The 24,190-nt window shown below is 37.1% G+C and overlaps 1 protein-coding gene across 2 annotated transcripts in view; it reads left to right on the forward strand.

The window, feature by feature from the left end:
• YLPM1 (YLP motif containing 1) overlaps nucleotides 1-24,190 on the forward strand; it is a 72,906-nt gene that overhangs the window by 41,704 nt on the left and 7,012 nt on the right. Inside the window, exons 7-19 of one of the 2 annotated variants that reach the window (XM_034937836.2) lie at nucleotides 4,412-4,829; nucleotides 4,942-5,034; nucleotides 5,256-5,451; nucleotides 6,647-6,765; nucleotides 7,655-7,809; nucleotides 11,234-11,296; nucleotides 11,602-11,721; nucleotides 11,962-12,138; nucleotides 12,225-12,308; nucleotides 13,248-13,331; nucleotides 16,068-16,148; nucleotides 19,267-19,318; nucleotides 22,384-23,441. In XM_034937836.2, coding sequence (XP_034793727.1) covers nucleotides 4,412-4,829; nucleotides 4,942-5,034; nucleotides 5,256-5,451; nucleotides 6,647-6,765; nucleotides 7,655-7,809; nucleotides 11,234-11,296; nucleotides 11,602-11,721; nucleotides 11,962-12,138; nucleotides 12,225-12,308; nucleotides 13,248-13,331; nucleotides 16,068-16,148; nucleotides 19,267-19,318; nucleotides 22,384-22,406 — 1,665 coding nt within the window. In that variant the 3' untranslated portion in view covers nucleotides 22,407-23,441. Of the gene's footprint in view, nucleotides 1-4,411; nucleotides 4,830-4,941; nucleotides 5,035-5,255; nucleotides 5,452-6,646; nucleotides 6,766-7,654; nucleotides 7,810-11,233; nucleotides 11,297-11,601; nucleotides 11,722-11,961; nucleotides 12,139-12,224; nucleotides 12,309-13,247; nucleotides 13,332-16,067; nucleotides 16,149-19,266; nucleotides 19,319-22,383; nucleotides 23,442-24,190 lie in introns of those variants that run through there. The other variant, XM_003824170.4, reaches the window with a different exon arrangement.

The raw sequence follows: 24,190 nt of genomic DNA on the forward strand, positions 1-24,190 counted from the left end.
GAATGTCTTTGTATTGGGTTCTTATTTTAGATAACTCCTTTTCTTTTTTCCTTTTTTTTTTTTTTTGAAACGGAGTCTCTGTTGCCCAGGCTGGAGTGCAGTGGCATGATTTCAGCTCACCAAAACCTCCGCCTCTTGGGTTTAAGCGATTCTCCTGCCTCAGCCTCCCAAGTAGCTGGGATTACAGGTGCCTGGCACCACACCTGGCTAAATTTTTTGTATTTTTAGTAGAGACAGGGTTTTACCAATTGGCCAGGCTGGTCTTGAACTCCTGACCTCAGGTGATCCACCTGCCTCAGCCTCCGAAAGTGCTGGGATTACAGGCATGAGCCACCGCACCCGGCCAATAACTTCTTAGGAGTAAGTTTTATGTTTTTGTTTTGTCTCTTTTTTTTTTGCTCTGTTGCCTGGGAGGCTGGAATACAGTGGTACAATCATAGCTCACTGGAGCCTCAAACTCCTGGGCTCAAGTGATTCTCTCACCTCAGCCTCCTGAGTAACTGGGACTACAGGCACACACCCTACGCCTGGCTAATAATAAAAAAAAAAAAATTGTTAGTAGGGACAGGGTCTCGCGTTGTTGCCCAGGCTGGTCTCGAACTCCTGGGCTTAAGTGATCCTCATGTCTTGTCCTCCCAGAGTGCTGGGATTACAGGTGTGAGCCCCTGCACCCAGCCAACAGTGATTTTAACGTCCCAAAGTGGGACACTTCAGTCAAAGAATAAGCATACTTTTTTCTTCTTTTTTTGAAACGGAGTGTAGTCTGTCACCCAGGCTGGAGTGCAGTGGCGCAATCTCAGCTCACTGTAATATCCACCTCCCGGGTTCAAGTGATTCTCCTGCCTCATCCTCCTGAGTAGCTGGGATTACAGGTGCCTGCCACCATTCCTGGCTCATTTTTTTGTATTTTTAATAGAGATAGGGTTTCACCATGTTGGCCAGGCTGGTTTTGAACTCCTGACCTCAGGTGATCCACCTGCCTCAGCTTCCCAAAGTGCTAGGATTACAGGCATGAGCCACCACACCTGGCCCAGAATAAGCATACTTTTTAAATGATTCCTGTCACATAGCCAAACAGCTCTCTATAATAGTTGTATAATGGCCGGGTGTGGTGGCTTATGCCTGCAATGCCAGCACTTTGGGAGGCCAAGGCAGGTGGATCACAAGAGGTCAGGAGTTCCAGACCAGCCTGGCCAACATGGTGAAACCCCGTCTCTACTAAAAATATAAAAATCAGCTGGGCTTGGTGGCATGTGCCTGTAATCCTAGTTACAGGTGAGGCTGAGGCAGGAGAATCGCTTGAACCTGGGAGGCAGAGGTTGCAGTGAGCCAAGATTGCACCACTGCACTCCAGCCTGGGTGACAGATCAAGACTCTGTCTCAAGTGCATCACCTGAGGTCAGGAGTTCAAGACCAGCTTGGCCAACATGGTGAAACCTCGCCTCTACTAAAAATACAAAAATTAGCCAGGCACGTGCCAGGTGGTGCGCACCTGTAATCCCAGCTACTAGGGAGACTGAGGCAGGAGAATTGCTTGAACCTGAGAGGTAGAGGTTGCACATAGCGCCACTGCACTCCAGCCTGGGCAACAAGAGTGAGACTCTGTCTCCAAAAAATATATAAATAAATAAATGAAAAAAAATAATTGTAAAACATATATACTATAGCCTCGTAAGCATTAGCTACTTAATATTTTTGGTATATTTAATAATTTTAATACAGCATTTTTGATTACTAGTGAACATGAATATTTTCCCATATTTGTTAATTATACTTTCCTCTTACAGAAATTCTGTTTGTGTCCTTCACCCATTTATCTGTTTGAGTCAGGTTTTTTTTTTTTAAATTAACTCATTATCCTTAATATAATATAGATATTAACCCTTTCTCATATAAACAATAATTTTAAAAAATGTATCTTTTACTTTCACTATATAGAATGAAGAAAGCAGTTTTTAAAAAATTTATAAGTATACTTCTATGAGATCTTAAGATATTTTAAACTTGTCTTGATAGATCTACCCAGACTGAATAGCTTCATCCTATCTTGGCATTTTCTTAACAAAGTTTACCATGCCATACTTTAAAAGTTTACCTTTAGGTAATAGCCATTTGTCTTTAACTGTAGCCAGTAGTTACCTCCAGTCAAATAATGTTCCTTCCGTATTAGTCAACTCCATTTTATTATTCAGAAAGTTTATTTTTAAAGTACTGCGTATATATGGGCAAATATATAAATAATGTATATTGTGGGCTCTCCAGGATCTAAAATAGCGTCAATAAAGAAAAAACATCCTAGAATAACAGAGAAGTAAAAAACCGAAACAAAACACAAAACAAAAAAATAAAACCAAACCAGCCAGACACAGTGAACTAAGAAATGGGAAGTAAGTGTTTGAATCACACTTACAAAGATTAAAATAGAGACTAGGCATGGTGGCTCACACCTGTAATCCCAGCACTTTGGGAGGCTGAGGCGAGAAGATTACTTGAGGTCTGGAGTTCAAGACCAGCCTGGGCAACATAGCAAGACCCCGTCTTTACCAAAGAAAGAATAAAAATAAAATGTATTTGGCAACTGGGTTTCAATATTGAGTAGATAGGACCAATCTGCTAAGAAGTCCTACCATCTCCATCATAGACATTTCTGATGGTAACTGGTGATGCTTTGGGAAAACAAATGGAAGGAGGGCACACAACAGTGGCACTCCTTAGATTACTAGATGTTCATTTAGTTTATTTTGTTGTTTCATAGTACTCATGTTCTCTGTTGGTCTCAGCTTTACCACAGACGACTATTGTCAACCAGATAACTGAAAGGAACAGAAGTGTGGAGGCTATCTAGGATTTCTCTCACTGAAAATTTACTGTTTTTGTGGAGGAGATAGGTCTCTAGAGTAGGAAGATAGTTCTTATTTATTTATTCATTTCTCTCCTTCCTGCACACTGAGCATAGGAAGATAGTTCTTAACCGAGGGTTATAAATCAGAATTATTCATGGAGGGTTTTTGTTTTTTTTTTTAATTTTAAATTACTGGTGGGACCCCACCTACAGAAGTTCAGTAGATTTGGTATTGGCCTGGGACATTTGAATCTTACGTGGCTACCACCCTAATTTGGAGTATGGAAATTTTAAAACATTTTCATTACCCCTGTAAGATCACTGCACCAGTTTACAGTTAGTTAATCCTCATTCCTACCCCAGTCCCAGCACTTTCTGTCTATATAGATTTGCCTTTCTGGGCATTTTGTATAAATGAATTATATAATATGTAGTCTTTTGTGTCTATCTTCTTTTCAAAGTTTACCCATGTTGTAGCATGACTCAGTACTTCATTTCTTTTTACTGCTTTTTAAATTTCTTTTTATTTATAACCTGTTACATGAATATACCACATTTTGTTTAACCATTCACCAGTTGTTGGACATTAGGGTTGTTGAATAGTACGGCTATGAATGTTTGTGTGCAAGTCTTTGGATGGACATATGTTTTTATTTTTCTTGGATAGATACCGAGAAATGAAATTGCTGAGCCATATGATAAATTTATGTTTGGCTGGGTGCGGTGGCTCATGCCTGTAATCCCAGCATTTTGGGAGGCTGAGGCGGGTGGATCGCCTGAGGTCAGGAGTTCGAGACCAGCCTGACCAACATAGTGAAACCCCATCTCTACTAAAAATACAAAAAATCAGCTGGGCGTGGTGGCGGGTGCCTGTAATCCCAGTTACTCAGAAGGCTGAGGCAGGAGAATCACTTGAACCTGGGAGGCAGAGGTTGCAGTGAGCTGAGATCGCGCCATTGCACTCCAGCCTGAGCAACAAGAGTGAAACTCCGTCTCAAAAAAAAAAAAAAAAAATTGTGTTTGACTTTTTGAGAGAAATTGGCAAAGCATTTTCTATAGTGGCACCATTTATTCCCACTAACAATCTAAAAGGGTTTTTCTTTCCTATATCCTTGCCATCATTTGTTTTTGTCTGTCTTATTAATTATAACCATTCCAGTGCATATGAAAATGGTATCTCATTGGGATTTTAATTTGTGTTTCCCTAATGACTAATGATGGTGAGCATCTTTTCATGTGCTTATTGGGCATTTATATATTTTCTGTGGAGAAATATCTATTCTCATCTTTTGGCCATAGTTTTTTTTTTTATGATTTGTCTTACCGAATTTAAGTGTTTTGTATATTCTGAATTCAAGTTCTTTATCAAATATAAGATTTGCCTATGTTTTCTCCCTTTCTGTGGCTTGTCCTCATTTTTTTTGATGGTATGTTTTGAAGCACGAAATTTTGAATGAGTCCAAGGTGTTAACTTTTTTCTTATAAATTGAGAACCAGATTTTAATTTCCACTGATCTATAAAAACATAGTGGTATACTTGTCCACTAAGCTATTTATTCTGTTCTCTAGCCTCCAGGGTCGTATAGACCTCCCCCTCCTATGGGCAAACCACCAGGTTCAATTGTAAGACCCTCTGCTCCACCAGCAAGATCATCTGTTCCTGTGACCAGGCCACCTGTCCCAATACCACCACCTCCACCTCCTCCACCTCTACCTCCTCCTCCTCCAGTGATAAAGCCACAAACTTCAGCTGTAGAACAGGAACGATGGGATGAAGATTCTTTCTATGGGCTCTGGGATACAAATGATGAACAAGGACTGAATTCAGAATTTAAGTCAGAAACTGCAGCAATTCCATCTGCTCCAGTATTACCACCCCCACCTGTTCACTCTTCCATTCCCCCTCCTGGCCCCGTGCCTATGGGTATGCCACCAATGTCCAAGCCACCACCAGTACAACAGACTGTTGATTATGGCCATGGCCGAGGTGAGTAATGATAGTGAACTTGTATTTGGGATTCTACAGGAATTGTTAGCTTCAGCTTTAGCTTTCTCTAGCTTCACTCTTACAGTACTTTATCTCTGATTTTGTTTACCAGATATATCCACTAATAAAGTTGAACAGATACCTTATGGAGAAAGAATAACTCTACGCCCAGATCCACTACCTGAAAGATCAACTTTTGAGACAGGTAGGATTCCCAGAGAGGTCAGTATTTTTAAACATTTTAGGGCCTAATTATCACATGATTTTCCTTTTGGTGAGATTATCTGAGCCTCCATTAATACAGCTAAAAGATTCTTAGTTGAATTTATGGCAAAAATTTATACCAGCTCTGAAGTTAGATTTATAGTTTTCTGCTTTTATTTCTATAAAAGGGATATAGTTATTTTGTACTAATTGTTTTTGTAGAGCATGCAGGCCAACGTGATCGTTATGATAGAGAAAGAGATCGTGAGCCTTATTTTGATCGTCAAAGTAATGTCATAGCAGATCATCGAGATTTTAAAAGGGATCGTGAGACACATAGAGATCGAGACCGGGATCGTGGTGTTATTGACTATGACCGGGATCGATTTGACAGAGAACGCCGACCCCGAGATGATAGGTATGCTATAAAACAATCTTTGCTAGGTGTACAAATTACTATATACTTAACAGTAAAAGTTTAAGAGAAATTTAATAAGTAACATATTCTTCTCATGCATGTGTATATGTAATTTGGAGGAGGAAGAACAATTCTGGACCAGTTTTCAGGAAAGTAGGTCCTTGACTTGGTAGCTTGAATTCCAGAGAATTAAATGGGAGATGGAGATAGCCAGAAGGGAATGGAAATGGTATTGTCAATAAAGGTGCAGTCATACTCAGTAGGCAAGCAATTTATTTTTGCAATTCATGAGCTTTTTGTTTATTATTATTATTATTATTATACCTAAGGGCATTCTGGCAGCCAGCCAAGGGAAAGGGAAAGGAGGGCAAGCCCATGAACTATTTATTTATTTATTCATTACTATTTTGTATGGAGACGGGGTCTCTCTCAGTCTGTCACCCAGGCTGGAATGCAGTGGCGCAGTCTCAGCTCACTGCAGCCTCCACCTCCTGGGCTCAAGTGATCCTCCCACCTCAGTCTCCTGAGTAGCTGGGGCCACAGGCATGTGCCACCATGCCTGGCTAATTTTTTTTTTGTTTTTGATGATGATGTGGTTTCACCATGTTGCCCAGGCTGATCTCAAACTTCTGAGCTCAAGTGATCCACCTGCCTCGGCCTTCCGAAGTGCTGGGATTATAGGCGTGAGCCATCATGCCCAGCTTTCCCATGAACTTTTTAGATGTATGTATATAAAGTAAATCTAAATGAAAAAGCAAAGTCAAAATGTAAATATTGGCCGGGCGTAGTGGCTCACGCCTGTAATCCTAGCACTTTGGGAGGCCAAGGCAGGTGGATCTCTTGAGCTCAGGAGTTCAAGACCAGCCTGGCCAACATGGCGAAACCCCATCTCTACAAAAAATAACAAAAGTTGGCCGGGTGTGGTTATGTGCACCTGTAGTCCCAGCTACTCAGGAGGCTGAGATGGGAGGATTGCTTGAACACTGGAGATCAAGGCTGCAGTGAGCCGAGATCACGCCACTGCATTCCAGCCTGGTTGACAAAGTAAGACCCCCATCTCAAAAAAAAAAGTAAACATTTACTGTGTGGAGTACCTTCCTATAGAGAAAATTGGGCAGTTGATGCTGTTGCGTTATAAAGCAGAGAACCCCAAATATTTTTTATTTGCTGAAGCACTTCCTATTACACCTTCTAGAGCTCAGTCATATCGAGACAAAAAAGACCATTCCTCATCCAGAAGAGGGGGTTTTGATAGGCCATCCTATGACCGGAAGTCTGACCGACCAGTCTATGAAGGACCATCCATGTTTGGAGGTAGAGTGATGCCTTATTAACTACAAGGATGTTGAGAATGTAAAGCATGGGAAATGCTTTCCATTGTAGCTATGAATTTAAACTTTTAGAGTAAAACGTATTCACAGATTTCTTAGAGCTGGTGGCATTGTCCTAAAAAATAGCAGTGTAATTAATGAAATAAAGCTTGTTTATTTTTAAAACAAAGTAGAATCAAAATTACTGATAGTCTCACTACCTACCATACTACAGCTATTATAATTTTGTAGCTTTCCTCTCATTCGCTCTTTACAGACATATTTATGAAGTTGTAATCAAAGTATAATAATACAATTTCTTTATCGTGATTGTTCTGATTGATATTGCATCATACACATTTTTCATATGTAAACCTATTTTATTAATGGCTCTGTGACATTCCATTGAGTGGATAAAATATAAGACCAAGACCCTTATTGTTAGTTATTTAGGTTGCTTTTAGTTTTTCACTGCTATGATTTGCACTTAAACTAGAAACTCATACCTATTTATAGGAACAGGCTCTCCTAAGATGGTATAACTCTTACTCTTAAAACCATAAAGCAGAAGTTACAGAACTTAGGACTATCCAGCAAAGCATTTATTATTCTTCCATGTCCTGTTGCTTAACTTTCCTACATTTAATACAAACAAGGATGAATTCAGTGTTTTGCAGAACATTCTATTTGCCTGAAATCATACTTAAATCTTCTCATTTTCTTGACTTCAGTAGATTTTACGTTACCTTAAATTTTCTCTAGTTAAAGTTAAAAGTGGCCCCAAAATCACTGGACTTGGTTTGAATTATATTACCTTAGGATGTGTGGGGAGAGTTGAATTTCAAAATGATTACTCTACAAATAGTAATTTTGTTCAACTGCTGGAATCCTAGGAGAACGAAGGACTTATCCTGAGGAGCGAATGCCTCTGCCAGCTCCTTCACTGAGCCACCAGCCACCTCCAGCTCCACGAGTCGAGAAGAAGCCTGAATCAAAGAATGTGGACGATATTTTGAAACCACCGGGCCGGGAGAGCAGACCTGAGAGAGTGAGTCCTATGAAGTTGATTCGTCTTCATGCAAACCAGAAGATAAGAGATCTTGTTAATATCCTGAAAAGAATTTCTTTATTTTTCTGCAACATAGTAATAATATCAGATTCAAGACATTTTACTATCTCTAAATCACCATATAATCTCATAAATGGCCTACACTATAGAATCTTTAAGAATTTAGCACTAAAGTACTTGGCAAAAAAGATGTTGAATTTTAAAACATATTAATGAGACCTCAATTAATTGCGCGTTGAAGAGAGGAAAAGTGGATTTGGTTTTATGGTATGTGGAATAGAAAGGGAGAATTAGGAGACTTGATTAGCTTAGGCTTAATTTCCTAGTGACCTCCAAATGTGCGCATTCTATTAAATTTGTCTTATTACAGAATAATTAGACTGACTCCATTTGAATTAACTGGTACTGGAGATTTCAGCCAGATATTTTAATTCCATATATACAGAATTAATAGATTCTTGTTTTAAAGTCTTTTTGCCTACTATTAATATATAACTACTTGACCTTTCCTATGGTTGCTGTTTGCATGATAAATCTTTTACCATTTCCTTCCTTTCATTCTATTTGTATCTTTTAATGTAAAGTGTGTCTCCTGTAGTATGCCTATGGTTGGATCTTTTTTTTTTTCCATTCAGGTTCCCTTTATTTCTGACATTTCTTCACCATCCTTGCAAGGGTAACTCCCTAATCACTCTAGAAATTCAGATTCCTGTTTCTGACTCCGTAGGACACAGCGGATCGTGTTTTTTAATGCAGTCTGACAATCTCTGCCTTTTGATTGGATTGTTTAATACATTCACATTTTTTTAAAAAATTATGGATTCAGGATACATGTGCAGGTTCATTACACAGGTATTTTGTGTAATGCTGGAGTTTGGGCTTCTAAAGAGCCTGTCACCCAAAAAGTGAACATAGTACCCTGTAGTAAAGTTATTATTGATGGCTTAATTTCATTTTTGGATTGTTCCTTGCAAATATATGGAAATATGGTTTATTTTTGTTTATTCATCTTGTATCCTGCAATACCACTGAATTCATTTATTACTTTTAGTAGGTTTTTAGTTGATTCTTAAGGTTTTCTATGTATAAGATCATGTCATCTGCAAATATACTTTTACTTCTTTCTTTCTGAATTGAATGCCTTTTATTTCTTGCCTAATTGCCCTGGCTAGAACCTCCAATGCAGTGTTGAATAGACATGGCAAGAGTGGACATTCTTGTCTTGTATCTGATTTAGAGAGAAAAAAATAACAATCTTTTACCATTAAGAATGATGTTGCTGGGTGCGGTGGCTCACGCCTGTAATCCCAGCACTTTGGGAGGCTGAGATGGGCGGATCATGAGGTCAGGAGATTGAGACCATCCTGGCTAACACGGTGAAACCCCATCTGTACTAAAAATACAAAAAATTAGCTGGGCGTGGTGGCAGGCGCCTGTAGTCCCAGCTACTCAGGAGGCTAAGGCAGGAGAATGGCATGAACCCAGGAGGCGGAGCTTGCAGTGAGCCAAGATCGCGCCACTGCACTCCAGCCTGGGCGACAGAGCGAGACTCCGTCTTTAAAAAAAAGAAGAATGATATTAGCTGTGGAATTTTTTTGTAGATGCACTTCATTAGGTTGAGAAAGTTCCCTTCTATTCCTAGTTTGTTGAATGTTTTTATCATGAGAGGATGTTGGATTTGTTGAATGCTTTTTCTGTGTCAGTTGAGATGATCGTGTGATTTTGGTTTTTAGTCTGTTGATATGATGTGTTACATTAATTGATTTCATATGTTAACTTGCATTCCTGGGATAAATCCCACTTGATCATGGTGTGTAATAATTTTTATATGTTGCTGGATTCAGCTTGCTAATATTTTGTTGAGGATTTTTGCATCCATATTCATAGGAGATATTGTAGTTTTCTTGTCTGTATGTGGTTTGGTGTAATGCTGGCCTCATAAAGTAAGTGAGAAATTATTCCTTCCTATTCTATGTTTTTGAAGACCTTGGGAAGAGTCGGTATTTAAATGTTTGGTGAATTCAGTAATGAAGTCATCCAGGCTTGGGCTTTTCTTTGTGTGTAGTTTTTTAAAATTACTGTCTTAGATTCTTCACTTGTTATAGGTCTATTCAGATTGTTTATTTGTTCTTGAGTAAATTTTAGTAGTCTACATCTTTCCAGGAATTTGTCTGTTTCACCTAAATTATCTAATTTGTTGGCATACAATTGTTCATAGTATTCCTTTGTAATCTTTTTTATAAGGTTGGTAGTAATGTCCCCTCCTTCATTTCTTTTTTACTCGAGGCAGAGTCTCACTATTGCCCAGGCTGGGGTTGCACTCCTGGGCTCAAGTGACCCTCCTGCCTCAGCCTCCTGAGGAACTGGGATTATAGGCACACGCCACTGAGCCCAGCTTTCATTTCTGATTCTGGTAATTTGAATCTTCTTTTTTTTCTATTCAGTCTAGGTAAGAGTTCATCAATTTTGTTGATCTTAGTCAGGCGTGGTGGCTCATGCCTGTCATCCCAGCACTTTGGGAGGCTGAGGTGGGCGGATCACTTGAGGCTAGGAGTTCAAGACCAGCCTGGTCAACACGGTGAAACCCCATCTCTACTAAAAACACAAAAATTAGGCGGGCGTGGTGGCAGGCACCTGTAATCCCAGCTGCTTGGGAGGCTGAGGCATGAGAATCGCTCAAACCTGGGAGGCAGAGGTTGCGATGAGCCAAGATTGCACCACTGCACTCCAGCCTGGGCAACAGAGCAAGACTCCATCTCAAAAAAAAAAAAAAAAAAGTTGGTCTTTTTAAAGAACCACTGCCACCGTTTGGTTTTATTGACTTTTTCTCTTTTGTTTTTCTGTTTTCTATTTTATTAACTTCTGCTTTAATCTTTATTGTTTCTTTAGTTTGCTCTTCTTTTTCAAGTGTCTTAAAGTGGATGGTTAAGTTATTGATTTGAGACCTATTTCTTTCCTACTATAGGCATTTATAGCTATCAATTTCCTTTTAAGCACTGCTTTAGCTGTATCCCGTAAGCTTTGGTGTGTTGTGTTGTTTTCATTCATCTCAGAGTATTTTCTGGTTCCTCCTGGTTTCTGGCTCCTGGTTTCTGGCTCCTCTTGATTTCTGGTTCCTCTTCATTTTTTCTTTGATTCATTGGTTATTTAGGAGTATGTTGTTTAGTTTTCACGTATTTGTGAGTTTCTCTAATTTTTTCTTACTATTAATTTCTAATTTCATTCCACTGTGGTCCAGTGACATACTTTATATTATTTCTGTCCTTTCAAATTTATGAAGGTTTGTTTCATGGCCTGTTGTATAGTCTATCCTGGAAAATGGTAGGTCATTGTTAACTGTTATCTCATTGCAGAAAATTTTCTCTCAGTGATTTTTTTTTTTTTTTGGTCTATTCTGTTTCAGATTGTTGTTATAATGAGAGGATTACCTGGCAGTGGAAAGACACATGTTGCAAAACTTATTCGAGTGAGTATGGGGAAGCTGAAAAATCAGCTGCTTGTGCTGCTTGTGTTAGTAGTCACTTGCCTTCTTATTAATAGCAAGCAACATAATGCCAATAGAATTGTCTTCCATTTGATCCATTACAGTTGGCCCATGTGGTAGATGTTGTCCCATATATATTTTTATCTACTCAGAGAAACATTTTTGCCTCTGCTTGATTTGAAACCACCAGAAGATTGTATATTATTTAGCCACAAGAGGGAACTTTGGTGTGAACATTAATTTATTCCATAAATTCGTTTTAACCTTCTTGACTGTATGATTCTTAGGATAAGGAGGTAGAATTTGGAGGACCTGCACCCAGAGTTCTAAGCCTGGATGATTACTTCATCACTGAAGTAGAAAAAGAAGAAAAAGATCCAGATTCTGGAAAGAAAGTGAAAAAGAAGGTATGGTATTCATCTCAGATCTCATTCTAATTCATTAATAGTATTTAAAGGAAAACGTGTTTGGAGAGAAATGTGGCTTTTTTGAGGGCAGGGACCTCTCTCTTTTCTGAACACAGTACTTTAGTACTTGGGTTTGAAGGAAAGACTACAAAGTCATCTCTATCCAAATACTAACCAAGGAAAAGGTTTTGGATGATTCTTTGCTTTTGCTAATTCCATATCTCTTTTCGGGGACCTTAGGTAATGGAATATGAATATGAAGCTGAGATGGAGGAGACTTACCGCACCAGCATGTTCAAAACTTTCAAAAAGACTCTGGATGATGGCTTTTTTCCCTTCATCATCCTGGATGCCATCAATGACAGAGTTAGACATTTTGACCAGTTTTGGAGTGCAGCAAAAACCAAGGGATTTGAGGTAGAAGCTTAAAGAACTTTAAAGTACTTTGTGTTGTCATGTAAATGTTATATATCTTTGCCTAATTATTATTCATTCTTGCTTAGGTATATTTGGCTGAAATGAGTGCAGATAACCAGACTTGTGGCAAGAGAAATATTCATGGAAGAAAGCTTAAAGAAATAAATAAGGTGATTTTAAGAAACACAGAATAATAGAGTACTATCATGCGCTGCATAATGATGTTTTGGTTAAGGAAGGACTGCATATATGGTGGTCCCATAAGATTATAATGTATTTTTATTGTACCTTTTCTGTGTTTAGATATGTTTAAGTACACAAATACTTCATTGTGTTGCAGTTGCCTACAGTATTCAGTACATTAACATGCTGTACAAGTTTGTAACCTAGATGTGCAGTAGGCTTTATCATCTAGGTTTGTGTAAGTATACTCCATGATGTTCACACAATGACAAAATTGCCTAATGACCCATTCCTCATAATATATGCCCATTGCTAAGTGATGTGTGACTGTACTCTAAATCTCATATTATCTGTATCAGCACTCTTGTTTATCTCCTTTTTTTTCATAATAACTTTCCTATCTGCTTTAGTAAATGTTTCTCTTCCTTTGTTTCTTTTCCTAGCTCTTCTTGAAATTAGCCTGTTATGGCCTGGCATGGTGGCTCAGGCCTGTAATCCCAGCACTTTGGGAGGCTGAGGTGGGCGGATCGCTTGAGCCTGGGAGTTTGAGACCAACCTGGGCAACATGGCGAAACCCTATCTCTACAAAAAAATACAAAAATTAGCTGGGCATGGTGTCATGTGCCTGTGGTCCCAGCTACTGGGGAGGCTGAAGTGGGAAGATCACTTGAGCCCACCATGTCAAGGCTGCAGTGAGCCATGTTGGCGCCACTACACTCCAGCCTGGGTGACAGACCAAGATTCTGTCTCAAAAAAAAAAAAGAAATTAGCCCATTAGACTTTACAATATTAAATTAATATTTAACAAATATTTAATTAATATTTAACAATATTTTAAAATATTGTTAAATGTTGTTTATCTTGGATGCTTACTTGGTCTTTGAGTAGTTTCTAGAGATAACTCAACCATCTGAATTTTTCAATAGATGGCTGATCACTGGGAAACTGCACCTCGTCACATGATGCGTCTAGATATTCGTTCTTTGCTGCAAGATGCTGCTATTGAAGAGGTGAGTATCCTTTGGTTCAAATGCAATGCAAAGTGACGTTACTTTTTCACCTTTTTACTTTGAAAAACTTAAAACCTACAGAAAAGTTATATGAATAGTATTCATACAAGAACACCTACTGATATGCCTTTCATTGAGATCACGGTTAGTATTTTGCCACATTTTTCTCTGAATGCATGTATTCTTATTAACATTCTTGTTAATGATGTCACTGTTTTTGTGGAACCATTTGAGAGTTAAGTTGCAGATCTCATAAACCTTCACCCTTAAATACATCAGTAGGTATCTTGTAAGAACAAGTACATTCTCTTTTGATTTGATGACAGTTATCAAATGCAGGAAATTTAGTATTGATAAAATACTATATTAAGTAATATAAATTTCCTGAATTAAATTTCTTGAATTATCTCACATATAGTTTATATTCACATTTTACCAGTTGTCCCTATAATGTGGTATATAGAAATTTTCAAAAATCTAAGATTCAATCCTTTAATATAAAATATAGTTTCTCAGCCTTGTCATTGTCATGAAAGATAAAGAATTTATGAAGAGTATAGGCCTGTTTTGTAGAATGCCCCTCAATTTGAATTTGTCTGTTTGTTTCCACATGCTTAGGTTCAGGTTAAACATTAGCGGGAATGCTACATAAGTGATACTGTGCCCTCTCAGTGTGTCACATCAGGAGCCATATGGTGTTAATTTATCTCATTATTGGTGATTTAAGCACTGATTACTTGGTTAAGGTGATATCCATCAAATTTTTCTACCTTTTTCTCTTTGTGATAAGTAATCTGTAGGGAGATACTCTTAATATCTTTTCCCCAACAAATTTTCATTCACTGGTAATTCTTGCCTGAATTAATTATTTATTTGATGGAAGGAGAAATTTTCTATTTTTTACCAGTTGTAGGTTTCTGTTTGTTTGACCTCTTCCATACTCAATATTGTCATTGTGCTTTTTTTTTTTTTTTTTTTGAGGTGGAGTCTCACTCTGTCACCTAGATTATAGTGCAGTGGTGTAATCTCGGCTCACTGCAACCTCCGCCTCCAGGCGATTCTCCTGCCTCAGCCTCCTTATTAGCTGGAACTACAGGCATGCGCCACCATGCCTGGCTAATTTTTGTATTTTTAGTAGAGATGGAGTTTCACCATGTTGGCCAGGCTGGTCTTGAACTCCTGGCCTCAAGTAATCTGCTCACCTCAGCCTCCGAAAGTGCTGGGATTACAGATGTGAGCCACCATGCCCAGCCGTCATTGTTCTTTTATGTGTTTCTAATTCCCATGCCATTTCTCAACCCATTTTTTTCTGGCTTCTGCCACTACCATTGTCTGGCAACTCTTTCACTAATGATTTCCGTGGCAGTGGACAGTTCTCATTTCCTCTATTGATTAATTTTGCAGCCACATGTAATATAGTTGACCATGCCCACCTTCTTAAAAAACATATTTTTCTCTTGGCTTTTGTGAATTCACATTTTTCTGGCTTTCCTTTTACTTTTTTGGCTATCTCTTTTCAGTCTCCTTCACTGGCTTCTCCTGCTTCTCAGTCTTTAAAAGGGCCCCCTTAGGGCTCCATCCCAGGCTCTGTTTTTATTTTGTACCCTCTGTATAGATCATCTGAATCTTTCTGGTAGCTTAGATTGTCACTTACGTGCCATTAATGTTATAAAGTCTAGACTGAATTATATTACTATCTTAACAGTAGTGTTTCTGAATGGAGGGAGTATAGGTGATTTTTATAATCTTCTTTTTACTATTATTTTCCAAATTCTCTACAAAAAATATATATTATCTTAGTATACCTCAAACTCAACCTATCCAAAATATAGTTCGTCCAAACCTGTTTTTCATTTAGTAGTCTCTGTTTTAGTAATTAGAACCCTAACCACTTGATTGCTGAAACCGGTGCTCTGGGAGTTATCCCTGACTCTTTTGTCATTGTTGAGACAGAGTCTGACTCTATTGCCCTGGCTGGAGTGTGGTGGCATGATCATAGCTCATTGCTGCCTCAACTCCTGGGTTCAAATGATCCTCTCACCTCAGCCTCCTGAGTAGCTGAGACTACAGGCACATGCCACTGTGCCCAGCTAATTTTTTATTTTTTTTTAGAGATGGGGTCTCACTATGTTGCCCAGGCTGGTCTTGAACTCCTAGACTCAAGCGATCCTCCTGCCCCAACCTCACAAAGTGCTGGGATTATAGGCGTGAGCCACTGTGCCCAGGCCTGACTCTTTACTCTGCCCTTGTGACCTGTCATGTAGTCAAGAAAGTTTAGTCAGTTGTACCTTTTAATGACCTCTGTAACTCATCTGCTTATTTGCGTTGCTACCACTCTGGGCCAAGCCAATATCATCCCACTTTTCACTATACTTTTTCTTATATTTTGAAATTTGAATCATTGACATGTTTTTACCTGATTGGAAAAATACTCGTTAAAGATTTTTAAAAGTCTAGTAATCCATAGGCATTCAAAATAGGTAACCATCTACTTAGCACTTATACTTAACTTTACAGGGAATTGTACAGATGGATATTCAAGGAAAATTAAAGGCAGTAGTATCCTGTCTTTTATCAGTTCTGTTTCAAAATTTAGGGTGTTAAAAATTACTTGGTATGTAACAGTGAGCCTGTCTTGCTCTGGGCAACTGTATTCATTCCAGATCTCAATGAGGGAGTCAATATTTTGCTAAATGTTAACTCAGTCTTTTTTTTTTTTTTTAATGGTTGGTATAGGTAGAGATGGAAGATTTTGATGCAAATATCGAAGAACAGAAAGAAGAAAAGAAAGATGCAGAGGAAGAGGAAAGCGAACTGGTAGGAGACAGACCAACCACTTTGAACAGTGTCTCTTTATTAAAATTCTTAAAGAAGGTTTAAATTCAGATCTGTGGTCAGACAACTACTGTTGATATACACTTTAGTGGTAAAAGTTTCCATAATCATCTTCAAGGAGACTTTTGGATACTCTTTATTTTTCCCCAGACCAAAAGAACCCTCTAATGTGGTGTTAAGAGAAAGTTTTAACAGAGTGCTAAGAAACTTACCCTTGTACTCATCTATTTGTGGGTGGTTTTAGGGGAGTATACCTTTTAAGAAAATCAATTACATATGAAAGGGCATTCTTACATTCCAGCAGATATGTGGCACAGCCTACCCAACATATGCATAATTGTCTCTTCTTTGCTACAAGATCTCCAAATTTGAGTTTCTGTCAACAGAGGCAGAAGAACTTATTGAATGGGGAGGCAGAGGGTTGCCACTGGCTGCTAGATTTGTTCTTCTGCATTTTATCCTAAGTGACGGGGAAAAATTAAATGACTGTGTAGGCAATGGATTTTGCTCAGGCTGATAAGAGGCTTACATAGTGTGAGTTTAAAGTTTCTGTGTACCTAATGTAAAATGCTTTCGATCACACCTCTGTAGAGATGTTTGCCTTTCCCTGTCATTCAAGAATATGCGACCTATAGAGTTACGTTGACTTTTCAGTGTTTGCTGAAGTACAGAGATTAGCAATGCCTTGGAATAGTGTTGCTTTTTAAATCCAGAATATTACTCGGTTTATTTAATACTTGAGCCCTTGCTAAAGTTGCTCCTCATATTCTTTTGAAAATGTACAAAATGAGAACTCTGATTCCTACCCCCTAGAGTATACAGAATCTCCAGGGAGTGGTCCCATCGAACCCGTGTGTGATATAGAGGACTCTTGATAAAAACTGTGTTTATATAAAGATGGTGTCAACCTCTACATTCCAAGATTTCAAATATGGATTAAAAAATAAGTTTTAAAGTTAATGGCATTTGAGTCTCAGTATGTGTTTTTTTTAAATCTAGTTTTCTTAAGTTGTATTTTGGCATATATAATTTAAAATGTAGGCAGGATATTCACTACAAGGTCCACGCTCTTCTGGAATATGGCTAATGACTTCTTTAGCCATTTGCAGCGTGTGTACTAGAATCTGATTACGTGAGAAGTCTATAATGTTTTAGCTTTCTGAAGCTCCGTCTTTCTTTTGTGGAGATTTCAGTGGTTCATAACATCTGACTTGCTTAGGTGTAGGTCAAAACTTGGGAACTTTTAATTGAATGTACTATTACTTTTTAAAGTGAAACACACTGTAATACTATATTTTTACATCAGAGTCATGGCAAGGAAGCCTTAAAATTCTACCCTGCTGGATTATCTGTTTTATTTCCAAGTGGCCTACAATTTCAAGCAATGGGAGAGTAATATAGTTTAAAGGAAGCACAGGATGATTTCAGCAGGGGGAAATGAATACACTTGTCTGCCTGACTTGATTATAAAACTTCTCTTAACCCATTCAAAGATGCAGAATTGAAATCTTTTACTATTGGAGTCCATTCCAAGAGTAAAAGATTCTTGGAGAATATATTAACCAAGGGTTAAGAGCAAGTTTCATACCAACCACTCAGATCATTTAAATGGAATTCTCAGTAAACCTTGCATTTTCCACTCTGCACTAATTAATATAGCTGGATGAAATCCAAAGTTTTGTTGGTAAAGATAATCCTTTGTAGGGGATCATTGGTATGATAGTTTGCCTTCTTTAGTGCTTCAGTGAACCTAGTAGATAAAATTTATAAATATATTATTCCAGTGATGCTTAAAGTTTTCAGATGATTTTTAAGATGTAACTTGTCTTCAGTACTTTTAGCACTATCACTTCAGTATAGCTTTGTCTTGGTTTGTTCTAAAAAATGTATTTGGGAAATATATAATTTGTAATCCAAAATACTACCTAGTAAGTTGAAATTGAATTATTAGTTCTGGCTGGTAGACTAGAAATGTATGAAACCCATAGGATTATGCTCTAGTAAACTCTTACACAGAAGCTATCATCATGAAATCTTCAAAATGCTTTGTGACTTACTTTACCTGTGTGTCAGTTTGTTTCATGAACTTGAACATTCCCAACAGTAGACAGATAGATTGATTCATAAAAGAGGATACTGACACCTTTGATGAATCTGTCCTATTTACTAGGTTCCAATATTAACATTTCTGTATGTTAGGTCTAATGGAAAACAGTCTAAATGAAGGTAAAGGGGAATAATGATAAATCACATGGTAAAAGCATATACTTGCTAGGTGAATAAACAGAAATGATTACTGCATAGTTCAATAGGCACATTGGGAAATTTGAAAATCTTTTGGGAGTGACTTTGAAATAAGCCACCCAGTTATTTTATGAAATATAAGATGTAAGTTGCCAGTGGAGATTTCTGGTTTTTCATGTAAGAGGAAAACATAATTTTAAAAAACATCAGAAATAATAATCTAGTTTTCAACTGATAAAAATGTTCTGAATTTGATTCAGTAAAATTAGCCGTTGTATGCTCTAACTGGTAAATGAATTGAGTCATTTTAAAATGAAGTTGAACTTCCTAATCGGGTAATTGGGTTAAGTGCCACCAATTCTTTTCCTTTCTTTTGAGTACTTAAGATTACTGAAATATAAAGTAACTATCTTGAAGAACACTTTTTGCATCTTATGGCTACTATCACTTGAGAATAGCAGTTGTATTTAGAAGATAACCTAGCTAGTATTACAAATTCTCTGATACTCTGAGTAATATTAATATTAGCACAGTAACTGCCTGTACATTCTTATCATATTTGCTATACAGCTGTTGTTCAGACTACAATTGTGAGTCCTGAACTGTAGCTGCCTCAAAGCGCCTTCATGATACTATTCTAAAGTGACTACTCTGAAATGTGAACAGTGAAGTTTGGTGAATTTGGTCATTTAGTTTCTTCAAAGATAATGAGATTGTGTTTCCCCTAAGGATGTATTTACAGCTAGTCAGTGGAAACTGAATCCATTCCCAGTTTTAATGCTTTTCCAGTTCAAACGTGATATGCATGTATGTGTCTCTTTCTAACCCTTCGAGCTTCTCTCTGTGTACGATTTAGGGTTACATTCCGAAAAGCAAATGGGAGATGGACACATCTGAGGCAAAGCTAGGTGGGTATTTCCTTTTTCCTGTTTTTATATGTGATACCTGATGGTAATGGTCATAGATCTTTCTGCTATAAGAGGAACAAATTTCCTAAAACTTCTACTTGAACAGAGATTTCTGGCCTACCTTATATCCTCCAATCTATTTTGCTAGCTTTTATATCTTGTAACAAAGTGATACGTATTTTAAAAGAACTGCTTTCAATACTATTTAAAGTTTTTAGAGTCAACAGAAATATTTGATAATTTAGCAACAAAATATTGTCACTTATAAAATCTATTCTTTTATATTAATCAGAAATGTTGGTGCTGATGAGATTTCTTTTTTTAAAGAATATTTAAATGCAGTCCAAAGTTAAACCTGATTATGAATACTTTAGATAATAAAAATAATATAAAGTTTAAAATTAATTAAAAGGCATTTATTCTCCTTGTATAATAAATGAGAGTTTCTGAGTAGAGAGGAGTAGATATATAATTCAGGTTTTTGAGGAGCCTGCTTTATAAGATTCAGTTTAAATTTTTCTTCAAATTGTTAATGCCAAATTCCAAGGTAAACCAGTTTAAATGATTGTCTAAATCAGAATTTGGAGTTGCTTAATGTGAAGTTATCTGTCAAACAAAAAAGTCATACATATCCAATGGATTCCCTCTATTATTTGTTGGTGAAAACTGCAAAATATTTTTTCAGTTTTACTTCGCTTAAAGAGAACCATTTAACATGTTGGTTAAGATATATTAATAAAAATCTAAAACAATGTGCTAAGGACTTTTTGAGATCAGCCTTACTGATGTATGAAGTATGACTGTCAGTTTATGTTTCTTTTCCTGGTATTATACTCCAAAACTAAAGGAACCATCTAAGTATCTTAAATTGATACAGGAAGTTTGAGTCATTGAGCTGCTTCATTGCTTGGGACATGTGTTTCTGACATCAGAGGAGTGCATTTTACATGCAATTACATAAGTTGTGCCTTTAATTTGCCCCAACTACTTGTGTTAGTAGTTGGTATTGACTAGGTTCTGTGTTAAAAGACAGTTCCACGAACTTTATTATTACATTACTGGTATAGGTGCTTTGTTGTCAAGTCTAAAAGATTTTCTTTAGTTTATGTCATGTGAAAATTATATGTGGTTTTTGACATATTCTTCTAGTAGTCTTCCCTCTGTGGGAAATCTTAATAATAACCAATTGTCATCTTCCAGAGACCCTTAAAGCACTTATGTGTTTAAATGCAATTAAATATGTAGGAAAATAAAAATTACAAAATACTTTTAAAATAATAATAATGCTCTAGTTCTGCTTATTTCGACGTTAGATTAACTCTCTGTGAAGTTCTGTACATTAGAATGACCCATAATATGCCAAGATCATTTCTCTCTTCTGGTTCTCTTAAATATTGATTATCCTTTAGGGCAAAGAGAGATCATAAATAAAGATAGTTAAGGGGAATGTAAAAGTGATAAATATTAACTTGTAATCTCTAGAGGCCTCATGTAATACATGATCTGGGGTAATGCTGTTTTAAACTCAAGCCAGTCCATCTTTTACTTTTCTTTCTGTTTTTAAAAGGAAAAGGGAATTTAGTTGTGATAATTATTCAAGAATATATATTAATATTGGTATTTCTTGGAATTTCTGGAAAAAATTCTGGCCCGTCTACCATTTGCTTCTCAGAAAAAAACATTTTATACAAATTTTCAGTTTTAAAGACAGAATAGTAGACAATGAATTTCAGAAATGGATTTTTAAAACAAACCATTTCAGTGAAAGGCACTGAAGATGTGGTAATAAATCTAGGAAATAAATTTTAACATATTTGCAGTCGGGTTTTTATTTTTTAACAAGAGTGATAGTGATGTTGTATATAAGGACTTGTATCTTGCACCACTGTATTGAGAGCTAATCCCACCACAGAGGAAGGCAAATTTAGTGTGCATTCTTGAAAGTGCTTAGTACTTTGAGGTTGGTCCATTGAGCCAACTGAGAAGATTCTTCTCTAAAACATGAGGATCTTGTGTCGGATCTTGTAGCCTATTTATGTTGCCTTCCTTATCATAACAAATTTAATATAATTTGATTACCAAGTACAATTTATTTTTCTGAGTACTTTACCAACATTCTCCAATTACTCTTGGAAAATGATTATACTGGGTGGAAATGTATTAAGTTTTAGCAGTGTCACATGTTGAGCGAAAACAGTTGAATCTGAAACAGAGGAATTTTGATTCACAAATGAGTCTGCCAGTGAGAACATACTTACCTATAGTCTTTCAAGCAGCTGGTTAGAGCTTATTGCAGATTCTTGGTCTATGCTCATTAAGTTTAGTACACAGTTCAGCCTGTGCCTGAATGTTAAATTGGAAGTGATGTGATTTTTAGAACAGTTCAGAACAGGCCTGAGCTACCTCTGGCATGGAGTTGTTGAAGGCTGCCTGTGGCCCACCTTCAGTCCCACCAGACTGGTTCTTCCCTGCTGGGACACAGGCATCATAATGCAAGGGCAGGTTGTTACTTGCCACATCAGGTGCTGGGATTCAGCATTGAAGTTACTTAAACTCCAGTGACATGATTTTAGTTTCTCATAATGTGAAGCTAGAATATTTGAGACTGTTACCATCCTAATTTAGGTTTCTTCATATAAAGTACTTTTGCTTTTCTCATCTCAGTGTCATTTGTCTCTACTCTTGAGTTGTATATTGGTTTTCTACATGTCAGACAGATTCATCTCTTCAGAGTTGGAATATAATTATTATTTGTATAGGTGCATAATCTTGTATGTTTACGTTGAACAGATTTTCAGAAATACCATTTACATTTAGAAAATACATAGATGTATCTAAGGAATTTTTCTGTTGTGCTATAATACATACTGTTTCAAATATGTGGTAAAATTCTGTGACCTGCCATATTGGATTTAAAACTTCATCTTCATCTTAAAACTTCATCTTTTGAAATCTCTGAAAATCGTTAGTGTGCATGTATTGAACACCAGTCTTTATTCTGTAATTAACACCCCAGATTTCTTTCCCCTCACCTTATGCCATCCATCTGTGTGTTTGGTTTCCAGTATGCCATGTGGAAGAGGTGTGAGCCTTTCTTCAGCCCAAGAAGGAAACTTTAAACATATTTGCACAATAAAATTTCAAATTAAACGTTTCAAAAAGGGTGCTCAGACTAGAAATACATGCTCTTCTGAAATTCCATGTTGCAACTGTAACTCCTGTCATATATACCCAGTGTATGAGGAAAAGTTCTTGCAGTTTTCACACTGCCCTTCTGTATTGCTACCTGGCTGTGCTCTGTTGTTGGAACTGAAATATGAAATTTTTACTTTGAAGTATGTTAATGTCAAAGTTGATCGTATTAAGTTTGGAAATCCTTTGAGGTTTATCTAATAAGTGTGTTGGAGCTTCTTTCTCTTCTGGTAATACTGTACCCTGTTGAACCAAGAACAGTTTTATTGTTTGTGGGACTTCGTTGGTTTTCTAATACCATAACCTGTGTCCCTGTGCAGTCAGGGGGTCACTTCTTTAAGATCATGTATAATACGGCCCGTCATATACACGTAGATAGAGCCATGTGATTCCAGAAATTAGAAGACTGGATCTGTGGAATCCATACATGTTAAAATTTTGCCAAAATGAGATGATTAAAATTTTTGTGAGTTTTATAAACTGTTGCAGTTCGCCTTACTGATTTTTCAATAATCACTTTTATGGGAAGGGGGCTTAGGAACAAAAAACTTTGCCAAGAATGCAAAATCTTACTGGTTTTTAAAGCTTGTAACCGTTGTGTGTAAAACTTTTATATTTGAAACGTAAACTCACCCTTTCTGCCACTGCTTTCATTGCACTTTTCATACCAAGTTCTCTCCAACGTGGTGTCTGAAAGATTTTTATTATATACACTCTTTATGGAATTCAATGAAGTGTGGTTATGCTGTGTTTCTGAAGTTTTTAGGCTTTTCTTCATTGGCCTGCCTAATACTAGTGTGTTTCTATAACTTCAGATGATTCAAAAGTTTAGTGCTTCATTGTAGCAAAAAATGTATATAACTCATAATATCCTACATGTAGTATTCAAAATCAATTATTAATAACCAATAAAAGACTCAACACATTTTCATTGCGTGTTCTTCTTTAAGACACCTAAACTCATATCTCATAATTTCTGAATCCGCAATCCCTATTCATTAATTGATTACAGTTTTTGAGTTGTTGGAAAGCCTAGCCCTCTCAGATTCAGGGTTCAGAAAGAATTACCAGGTCTGGTAAAATTGTCTGACTAGCCCTTAGCCTCAGAATGGTCAACTTCATAGTATAAGCAAAGAAAGTGGTGATCTCATATAGTCAGCTTTTTCATGAACATTAATTCATGGTGAATGCACTCACAGCAACCAAAATCAAAAAAAAAAAAATGTTCATCTAAAACCTTAAACATTAGCTTGGCTCATTGAGTTCTTGGTACAACCTGCTTTTCATATGACACAGTATCAAACATGATTTCAGATGAAATGGGTGATGTTAATATTGTGTTAAAGAAAAAAAGAATGGAAGACACTGTCTAGAAAAGCCCAACTTTGCATTTGCCATCAGAAAATGAGAACTGTGGTGGGTGGGAGGACAAGGAGGCCAGGAGCCAAGTGCCTTTTCTTGCCTTGCCCATATTTGTTCTTAAACCAACATCGTAAACATAATGGCTACCAGTGTGAATACCAAACAATGGAAATTGCACAGAACTTGATATTATCTCAGCCAAGAAGATAGTTTGGATCTGCAAGTGATGCTGCACTCAAAAATGTGGATATGCCCTCTGAAAGCGTTCCAGCCTTCTTTTCCCCTGTGTGTGTGTCGTGTGCAAACTCACACTCTTCC

Source organism: Pan paniscus, chromosome 15 (genome assembly GCF_029289425.2).
Source record: "Pan paniscus chromosome 15, NHGRI_mPanPan1-v2.0_pri, whole genome shotgun sequence".
NCBI classification, from domain to species: Eukaryota; Metazoa; Chordata; class Mammalia; order Primates; family Hominidae; genus Pan; species Pan paniscus.